Genomic DNA, 10,922 nt, shown 5'->3' with positions numbered 1-10,922 from the left:
TTGCCAGGGAAACCCAGGGGAAAAGACTCCGCCCACTCAAGTGATGTCACGGAATGGTTTCCTGTCTGATTGGGTCTCATTTTGGGCTTTTGAATGCACAGCTGATGATAACAGCACAGTAGTACCGGTATATTTATTTCGGTCAATGACCAGTAGAGAAGAGCCTAGGATACAAGATAAGAATAGTCAACTGAACACACATCTCTTAAATGTAGTGGCTTAAAGGAGTTACAGTTATCAGCATGAAGTGAATTTGTTTTGAAGGGAGCACATTATTGCAGGAAGCTGTCCACAGCATGCATATATATATATATGTATATGTATATTTGTTGTAATGTATATAAATTAGATAGATAAATAGTTCATTTATATACATTACAACAATTATTCAACCATAATTTTAACATTTCCAAGGTTGTCTCCCTTCCCCTTCCTTCTGCAGTTCTTTTAATTTTTTTTGTCCTTTCCTGCATACTCTAAATCATCTTAACTTATTCTTTTATTCATCTATTCTCATATATATCTCATATACATTTTTGAAACTGCAGGTTTTTACAATAATCCTGCCAATGTCTTGATCTGATTACAGTTTATTTATAAATATGCAATAAACCATTTCCATTCCTTTCTAAAAAGTTTGTTATCTTGATTTCTTATTCTTCCGGTAAGTTTTGCCGTTTCTGCATACTCCATTAGCTTCTGAAACCATTATTCTCTCTTCGGGACCTCTTCTTCCTTCCATTTTTGGGCAAATAACATTCTTGCAGCTGTGGTCGCATACATAAATAAATTTCTATACTGTTTAGGTAGTCCTGATCCCATAATTCCCAAGAGGAAAGCTTCTGGGGTTTTTTTTAACAAATGTTATCTTAAACATCTTTTTCAATTCATAATATATCATTTCCCAGTAAGCTTTAACCTTATTGCAAGACCACCACATATGGAAAAAGCAGCAGGTTTTTGTTATGTTTTTTTTTTAAAAAAAATATTGTTATGTAATTGTGGGCGCCAGACCATTAATTTCTGGAGTCAGAATTTAATTAAGCCCTGAGTGTTAAGTTGGATGCCAGATCCTGTGCACTAATCTATGTGCAGTACTCATGTGTGTATTTGAGCTGTGTGCTAGATGCTGTTAATTGTGTGAAAGAACTAATTTAACTAGGCAAACTTTTCTAAATTGTGTACTAGGCACTTTTCAATCCTAGGAAATCAGCATGTGTTAAAACATAAATAAATTAGACTAATCCCTTTTGGAATATTGATGCTCTGAACTCCTCCATGGCAGGCTCAGGTTGTATATATGTGTAAATAAAACATATAACATAAAGGCACCACAGTCTCCAAAAGGAAAGACTCTGGTAAAGGCACCTGGAGCTCCTTGAAATCTCAAACCGCTCAGAGATTTGGGGTGGTGTATAACAATATTGTACTGTATTATGGTTATTATATTTTATATTTAATTTATTACCTGCCTTTCGCCCTCAGATCCCATGGCTCATAGCAACAATTTAAAATTCAATATTAAAAATAAATTTAAACAACAACAAAAAATTAAAGCAGGGTCTGTAGGGAAGATGGTGTGTTCACACAGAGGCAGTTCCCCTCAAATGCTACATTGCTCACTAGGTAAGAAGTAAAAGAGATACTATAAGAAAAGAACTTCCATATTAGGACAATAGTGTTATTAGGCCAACCAAAATATTACAATATAGTGTGCAAGCTTTTGAGTTCTCTAGAACTAGTCCTCAGGATAGATGGAAATCAGATTTAATGCAGGAGGTGGGGAGAGAGAGGGTTGTTGGCTGATGATGAAGCCATGGAGTTTGTATCTGGTCACAGTCTCAAGATGGAATGTGGGAGGATGTAGTAGAGTAGACATTCACATTAGGCTATTTAACTGCTATGCAGGTATCAAGTTGCACCAGGGCCTGCTGGGAACAAATGACAGATACCCAATTTCTGGAAAAACTAAAACTGGTCATGTGGAGTGGAGAATGAAAAGCTTTATCTGGCAGAATTATACTCCTTCTGTTAGCAGAGTGAGGAAGCTGACTCTGGGTGTCATGAAAAAGCAGCCGGTTGTTAGCTGTTTAATAACTGTTGTATGTTTACTATACCAAGGTTGGGGAAAGTGGCTTGTGGGATTTTCTGCCTCTGACACCAAAATAACTTGACCAGCCTATTTCCACTTCAACTAGTCTCACCTAGCCTGAAGGAGCATTCATTTATTGCATGGGAATAAGCATGATCACCTGCTAATTGCTGCATATGTCAATGTATCTGTCTTGCTAAATGTTTTTAATGTTTATTATTATTTATAACGGTTAAAATATAACACAGATGTTCAATAAACTGTTTTTTAAAGTCACGGAACAGAAGCCAACAAATAGTTGGTTACCCAGTTCTCAGTCACTCCTGTTGTTGTGACCCACCTTAGATCATGGCCCAGGAGTGGATCCTGACCCACCAGCTGAAAACCACTCTCCTTGAACCCTAAAACTGCCTTTCTGAGCTATTAACTCTGCAAAAGTTTAATTTTAATTTTTTTTTTTTAAAAATCATTATTATTTTTAAAATAAAAGCTGAAAGCAGCTTTTTGTTGTTGCTAATAATTAACTAGTCCATAACATATTGAAATGAATTGCCTGGGACCTTTGCACATTTCTGGACTTAAGGAAATGTACTTGGATGAAACACTCAGCAATATTTATCTCGACAGGGTTCCTAAACTCAAAATACTTCATCCTCCCACCTGGTAGCGCTGCCTCCTCTATCTTGCGTTTCTTTTCTGATCGTTTTCAAAATATCGCTCCACTTTAACAAGAAAGTGGGGTGGCTTTTGCTTTAGTGCTCTGTAGTGTAATAATTTTAGTTTAGTAATCCTATTAGCCAAGGCAAGGGGGAGGTGTGCCCCCTTTTCTTAAGGTGCAAAGCTCTATTTTGGTGCTGTCTGCACATGGATTATGATAGTAAAAATACACCAGCTGGCAAATCTCATATGTGGTGTCGCCCAAATCCAGGACAACTCACAAATCCTCACTGATTGTGGAATCTCAGTCTAGATTTGTTAACTTTTAAAAGACAAGTCTTCTTTCCATCCTCTGGATTTTCAGTCATGGCTCTCAACTTTCTTATCCTGTTCTTACTCTACAAATTGGTCTTTGCAGAATAGCAAATTAATGAAAGAACTGTCAGATTATATATATATATATATATATATATATATATATATATGTATGTATATTATATGTATATATGTATATATTGCCTTGGCTGGTAACTAATGTTTAACTAATTTTATTTTGAACTGGGCAAGAAGTGGGCATTGCCAGGAAAAACTGCAATATCCACAACCCAGTGGATATCCACAAACCAGCCTTCCAGGACACTCTTTATTAAACTTATCTTAAGGTGTCCATTCTGGACTGAAGGAAGAATACAACATGAAACAGCTGAATTACAATACATGAAAAAGTTCAATGCCACTGCTTTTGGGTTAAATAGAAACAACAGTTTTTTATAATACTGTATGTGTTAATTAGCTGACCAATGCCAGTTTATCTATGCTACAGTATGTATTATTGCAAATGTAGTGGTTCCTGGCCCCGCTGTAGGTGTCATTAAATCATCTCACTTGTTCTCAATTATCACCAATCTGCTTCTATAAAAGATTAGAAGTTTGCCTATTTAATATACATTTTCACTGTAATTTTTACCCGAGGTACCACTGTATTACAATTTTAATTTAAATGGCAAGACATTAAATGCAATGGGTGGAATTCGACGTCCCACTATGACGTAACATGAGGTATTACTGTACAGTGGTACCTCGGGTTAAGTACCTAATTCGTTCCGGAGGTCTGTTATTAACCTGAAACTGTTCTTAACCTGAAGCACCACTTTAGCTAATGGGGTCTCCCGCTGCCGCCGGAGCACGATTTCTGTTCTCATCCTGAAGCAAAGTTCTTAACCTGAAGCATTATTTCTGGGCTAGCGGAGTCTGTATCCTGAAGCGTATGTAACCCGAGGTACCACTGTATAGCTATTCCCTGTCAGGAAAAGAGGGGGGAGTATAAATAAATATGTAAAGGTAAAGGTAAAGGTACCCCTGCCCGTACGGGCCAGTCTTGACAGACTCTAGGGTTGTGCGCTCATCTCACTCTATTGGCCGGGGGCCAGCGCTGTCCGGAGACACTTCCGGGTCACGTGGCCAGCGTGACAAAGCTGCATCTGGCGAGCCAGCGCAGCACACGGAACGCCGTTTACCTTCCCGCTAGTAAGCGGTCCCTATTTATCTACTTGCACCCGGGGGTGCTTTCGAACTGCTAGGTTGGCAGAAATAAATATGTAGTAGCATAAATAAATAGAAAAATAGATAGTCTTTCATTCGAACAGAATGTGTTCTGGTGGCTGGTGATTTGGAAATGCAGATACAGTGGTACCTTGCAAGACGAATGCCTCGCAAGACGAAAAACGCACAAGACGAAAGAGTTTTCCATTTTTTAGTCGTTCCGCAAGACGAATTTCCCTATGGGCTTGCTTCGCAAGACGAAACGTCTTGCGAGTTCTTGCGAGTTTGTTTCCTTTTTCTTAAAGCCGCTAAGCCGTTAATAGCCGCTAAGCCGCTAATAGCCGCTAAGCCACTAATAGCCGTGTTTCGCAAGACGAAAAAACCGCAAGACGAAGAGACTCGCGGAACGGATTAATTTCGTCTTGCGAGGCACCACTGTATTTGTTCCCAGGCCCCTCCTACCCGTTAAATGCTAGGAAAAGTCTTTCTGCTGCCCTGAGGGAATTTTGGGCGGGAAGCAACTTTCCCTCAGGGCAGAGTTTGGTCCACTTGTCTTAGAACAAAATCAGTGAAGGGAAAAGGTAAACTGTGACACCTCTTTCTCACAAAATCAGTTTCAAGCCCCACCCCTCACCCCCAATCTTCTTTTGGGCTCTTCTTCCATGCACGATCCTTCTTGAGAGTAGGGTGTGTGTGATCCTTTTTCATTTCTGTGAGGAGATTATTTATATAGCAATGTCTCTTAAGCATGTCATTAATAGTGTCCCATGGACCTCGTAGTTAAGTCACACAACAAGACGTTTGGTTACAATATCGGGCAGAGAGAAATGTACCCCATCAACTCCCCTCCCTACCATACACAGATTACACCATTTTGTAACCCCCCCCCCCATGCTTTCTTTTCTGTGGTAAAAAAACCCCCGAGGTGCCAGTACATGCACATTGTTAAAAGTGTTGTGGGTGCCAGCACAAAATGGCTGCCGCTGGGCAGCAAGAAGGTGCCACGGTACTGTACAAAAACTTGTTACTTTTGTGACTTTTTCAGTCATGAAAAAGACCTGCCCCTCCTTATCTCTAATTGTAACATTAGCAAAGCTTTAAAAAGTGGGGAGGTGTTTAAGAAAGACAACTTTTTCCCCCTTTTAAATGGAGAACTGAATGATATACGTAACTTATAAAAGCCTAATTCTCTTATGATAACCTCAATTTTTCATACAACATGACAAAAACAAAGGGCTTGGCCAAAGTCACACGACTTCATGACTGAAGAGGTATCTGAGCTGAGGTTTTTCTTTGCTCCCAAGTCTCGTCAGCCTATCAGCTAAAAACCACAGTTTTCCATCTTGCGTGCAGATATATTTTCGCTTCCGTCTTTTCTCGGGTTCTGGAGGAAAAAAACTGCTTCTTTAAAAATTTATTTAACATTAATATTACTCACTTGAAAAGAAGCAAACCATCATACATAGTGATTCAGATTCATTCTCAGATATACATATAGAGCACTAGATTGCACTTAATTCCTTTCCTATTGGAATTTCCTAAACACAGTGACTATAAATGAAGCAGGATAAATCAAATTGTGGATAGAATGCTCTCCAGCCAACTCCAAGCTGAACAGATTAGAAATTGTTCAAGAAGTCATCATTTCTTTGGTTCTCGGCAAACTGGGGTGGAGGGTGAGGAAAATCAGTTCAGATTAATTTTTTCTATTGCAGATTTATTATTTAACCTCAAATTGCTGTCATTATGTAGGTGGGCATGTGAGAGAGATGGGCATCTCTGTCCTCACCTTATTAACTTGTTTTTCCATATTAGCCACAATCCAGAGTAGGAAGTATATCTCATCTGCATGCGCAACACATTGAGTGTCTTATTTTACTGTTCAGCTGATGCCTCTGCTGCGTCAAAACCTGCTTTGGAGTTTCAGAAGTGGCTTGCAGTCTAATGTCCTGTCCTGTGATGGAAAAATACAGGCCCAAGCCAAGGATGGAATCCAAGTAAACATAGCTATTGAATGCTAGACTTGGATTTAATCTGGAACTAGATGAGGATTTTATCTCTTTCATGACCCAGGCAAGATCAGTAAGAGCCATCTGAGATTTTAGCATTTTCCATCACCTACAACAGATTTGATTAGTGGATTCTGAATGAACACTTACATGTACTGTGCTGACCACAGACAAAATATGCCTAAATCTGATCAGCATGCTTGTCCTGAATTTCTGAGAGTATTCACAGTTAGTTACAGTATTTATTATAATTTTCCTTATAGAGAAATGGTACATATGTTTTGTAATACAAGTATTTTGTAATTATCCTTTGGTTTTTTTAAATCTCTGTGTTACAGATAAACTTATTCTCCTCATTATTACAGGCTGCTATGTCTAATAAGAAATTTCAGCTGCAAGAGTCAGAGCAGGAGCAAGATAAACCTGATAGTCCATTTGACATCTTCACTAATCTAGAAAGAAATGACTTAAGTGATAATCCATCCAGGTAAGAATCACATTAAAAAACAACAACCAAATAAACCAAAATACCAAAATACTGTTAAATCTTAAAATAACTGTGCATATTGACAAAAGCATGTCCTAATCTAACGATTGAACAAATGTGAAGGAGTTGATATGGGTAACAAAGGTGGATTCATTCATAAAGCAAACTTTTTAGGGAGGTTGGTTTTCAGTGTAAATTCTTACTGAAAGTGGTTCGCTCCTAGTATGGGAACACTTAGCAGGATCAGCTATGGCTGCACCTGGTCCAGAGTACCACATAACCAAAATGTGGGTGCTTGACTAAAGTTGTACACAAATATTATGCGCATTACAGCCACAACCATTGGAACATAGGAATATTCCTTATAGTATTGGTTCATCTACCTCAGTATTTTCTACAGACTGGCAGCAGCTCCTCAGGGACTGTAAATGCCAGGGACTGAATCTCTAACCTGTTGCATGCAATGCAAGACCAGGGCCCATTCCTGAGAATATTCCAGTGACCCCCCATGGAATTATGGGATCAGAGAGAAGGGATGAGTCCACATTTCTTCAATCAAGGGAATACTAGATGAAATGTAGGACTTTGGATGGACTTCTTTGGCTCAATTATGAAATTCACTGGTGGGCTTTCAGCCTCCAGGGTTGTTGTGAGGATAAAATGGGATAACCTTCTCAATGCTCCCGCTGGGCTTTTTGGAGGAAGGGTCAGTGGCAGAGACTTGGATATGAAGAAAACCTGGAATCTTTTGGTGGAGGTAATTCTCAAAAAGTGTTTCATTTGAACAATATGCCAGTGCAACTCTTCCATACATCTAAAACAACCTCTCCTGCTTGCGATGTTGGCACAGTAAAGAGACTTACTTGGTGGGAGTGTCCCAAAGTAACATTGTTTGGGGATATAATTTTCATCAATATCAACTGTATTATGGGCCAGGATCTTCTGCCTATTCCATTACTGTGAAATTAAAATAAAGACTGAAAGTTCAAGGAGCTTGTAGGCTTCCTATTAATGGAAGCCAGATTGCTCATCACTAGACATTGGGAATACCTTGACCTTTTGCTGGGTACCTGGTAGAACAAAGCCTGATTCCTGTCAGTCTCAGAATAATTAAGCAAAATATGCCTCTTTAGGGGACAAATTAAGAAAGATACATTTTATAACATCTGGCAATTTTTTATTTAATTTACAGTGAATATGTTTGCCCCCAATGAGAACCCCCCCCCCCAATAATGCACCTTGGTTTGGAATCAGAAACCAGTTTGGTGATATGTCCCCTTGTGTCTCGACTGAGTGGTCTTGACTTTTTCTTCCTATTTCTGAGCAAACTTTCTTGATAATCCTGTGAAGTAGGAGAATATCTTGTAAGATATGACTAAATTATGACTCATTTCTTTTGGCTTATTTTGTGTGCATGCATAACCAATTTCTTTATAATTTGAACTTCTTTAAAAAATCAGATAAATTGAGTAGCCCCTTCTCTTGAGTAAAATATTGGTGCCTTTGCTGTTTTGAATTCAAAGGCAAAAATGAAGACAATTCAAACAGCATTTGACATTTTTTCATGATATATAGGAAAGAAACTTCCAGCACACCTCTTCCTAATTCAGATACAACTGGAGGGGAGTCAAACAGCAAATCCTCAAGTTATTTCATAGCCCTTGATTCATCTATTGAAAATCTGCAAGAAAGAGCCCAGCAAATAATTGATAAGATGAATGAGAAGCGTAAGGAAGACCAAGTGCTCATGAACAATTTCCGAGAAAGTCTTTTGATGAAGGTAAACATATGTGGGGGAAATGGAGTGCAGGGAATCTGAGTATCAGGAAAGAATTATTGAGCTCCATCTTGCCAGCTTTGTACCATTTCCCCCCAAACATTACAAATCTACCTGGTGCATTTAACTAAGGTTTACAAATTATTAACACGTGTCCTGGAAAAATGTTAAGTACCAGCCTTGAGTTTATTCCCTCATACCACATCCCCTCCGCCGACTGGACAAGCTCCTCAATTCTTTCCTCTTCCCACTTCTATATTGAAACGTGCTTTCTCCACATCCATATTGCCTAATCTTCTCATCTTCATCCATGAACTCTGCGCTGTTCTCTGCTTGGCAGAAGTGGCTCCCTGGGTGGGGTGGACCTGCTACACTAGTTTTCCAGTAGGTGGGTCGCTGTTTAGTGGGCGAGGCAGTGGGGAGACCAACATGGTGCAATCAGTGTTTAGCATGCCACCCTCTGCTTGCCAGGCTCTCCTTCCTATATGTTTACTGACATGTCCATGTTGCATCAGTAACACCTGAAAAAGCCCCACGGTCACCACACCACAAATAGCGTTTTGTGACCACTTCAAAGGGACTCAAAATTACTGCATGGTTGCCTATTTGATTGTGTTCTAACTTGTCACAGCCCGATCCTGCCATTTCATTTTGCTATACTTCCTAGACCCTACATGTAAATGTGACTGTCATACAGCTGATGTGTGAGCATAGCCACTCTTAAGGAATTTTCACACATTTGTGTTAGAAATGAAAAGCAGGTAGTCTTTTGATTCAGGGAAACCCTATTACTAAGGAGTCCTTAGAAATCTAAAGTCTACTTTAACTCCTGCTTTTTCTTTCTCTTTCTACCAAAAAGGTTTCAAGCTTGGCAGAGAAGTTGGAGGAAAGCATGTTCCCTGTCTATGATCATCATAACAAGCTCATTCAAGATAAAATCCAAGAGCTTTACCAGATCATGGAGAGGATCAAACAAATTGAAACAGAGCTCAGGAAGGTCTGTCACACTGTGGAGATGTTATATAAAGACCTGTGTGAGCAGTCTGAATTGTGATTGTTTGGAGAGAGAAAAAGTTGGGGAATATTGTTACATGTCCTTTTGCATCATTGGTGAATGTAGTGGACATACTGTATACTTACTTGGTACCCCAAGCCCCTGTATCCCGAGTTCTGACTGTTTTTGTTGTTCTGAATTTGTTACTTGTTTTTAAAATACTTTAAAAAAATAATGAAGGTGGGGAAAGGAAGAACGTATTTAAACATAAAGTAAAATTGAATCCCAGTTATCAGGATCAAACTAGACATGTTCATATTATATAGCAGATTTTTGTGAAATAGCTAAAGTGGAAGGGTGGGGTAGCAGGATTGGGACCACTGAATGGCAGGAGGGTGCCTTTACTCCTTTGCCCCTGCCACAGGCCTGGCTGGGCCTATCTCACACACCTGTTACATCACAATTGGTATCATGGGAGGGGGGATTCCCATCACAACACGTAGGAATAAAGAGTTAAAGAGTTAAATCAACTACAAAACCAAGCTATGCAACAGATATCACATTTGGCCCTCAGTAAGCAAATTTCAGGCACTTTGTTTGTCATTCTTTGCTTGTGTGTACGAGTCGAATTATTCCAGGGTGAAAACTCAATAAAATTGGAAATATATTGGCATGAAAAACTGTACTTTATTTTTGTTTTACAGAAGAGTTTGAACTACTGCCATTATGTCTTAAGGAACTATAAATATAACAAAATGACTTGAAAGGATACTGACTAAAGCAGAATGAAGGGAAACATGGTCCCCGATTTCTGTCTCCTGCTTCCATTTTGTCATCATTGCGCTATTCCAACAGGGCATTTTTTAAAGGGTGCTGAACTATTCGGTTGTCTGGTCATGATGGCTTATTAATTATGCTACTGCTGCTAGTCATTTCTGCAAGTTTTGCACCAGAGCATGCATTGCAATTAAGCCAGGGATTTTTGTCACCACCAAGATAATGATGTACTCCTTGCAAAGACAATTTAGGGTACTGAAGATATCCAACACTATCTCATTTGATATGCAGGGCTGGCCCAAAACATTTTGCTGAAAACAGGATGGATGGACTGGAAGTTGGTATTAAAATCAATACCGATGATGGGACAGTATCCTCCACTACATGCAAAGATAGCTAACTAACTTAAGGAGTGAAAGGCAGGCTGCATGGCATGCACAGCTGTGTCCCATGATCTTGCCACTGCTCCCTGCATGTTCCTAAATTCAAGTTACACTAGAGGCTCAAGTGACCTCAGTGGCTAGAAGTTAATTTTTTTTCAGCTCCAGGTGCTACAACAGCTCCAGCCCCTTTTAGCCAGAAATGAC

The 10,922-nt window shown here is 39.3% G+C and overlaps 1 protein-coding gene across 9 annotated transcripts; it reads left to right on the top strand.

Moving 5' to 3' along the window:
• Positions 1-43: 43 nt before the first annotated feature.
• SYCE2 (synaptonemal complex central element protein 2) lies at positions 44-10,071 on the top strand (the record flags this gene model as incomplete). 9 transcript variants are annotated; one of them, XM_081177274.1, is made up of 5 exons in its annotated part: positions 4,834-4,978; positions 6,178-6,364; positions 6,666-6,787; positions 8,363-8,567; positions 9,424-10,071. In XM_081177274.1, the coding sequence occupies 4 exons, from the start codon at positions 6,356-6,358 to the stop codon at positions 9,616-9,618; spliced, it is 531 nt and encodes a 176-aa protein (XP_081033400.1). In that variant the 3' UTR covers positions 9,619-10,071. The 9 variants fall into 9 exon arrangements, with proteins under 9 accessions (XP_081033396.1, XP_081033403.1, XP_081033402.1 ...); XM_081177272.1 differs by having other exon boundaries at positions 6,178-6,373; XM_081177270.1 differs by lacking the exons at positions 4,834-4,978; positions 6,178-6,364 and adding an exon at positions 44-211.
• Between the last annotated feature and the right edge of the window lie 851 nt (positions 10,072-10,922).

The sequence above is a fragment of the Podarcis bocagei genome (assembly GCF_964188305.1).
Source record: "Podarcis bocagei genome assembly, chromosome: 17".
Classification (NCBI taxonomy): domain Eukaryota; kingdom Metazoa; phylum Chordata; class Lepidosauria; order Squamata; family Lacertidae; genus Podarcis; species Podarcis bocagei.
This window is presented reverse-complemented; position numbering and strand designations above follow the sequence as displayed.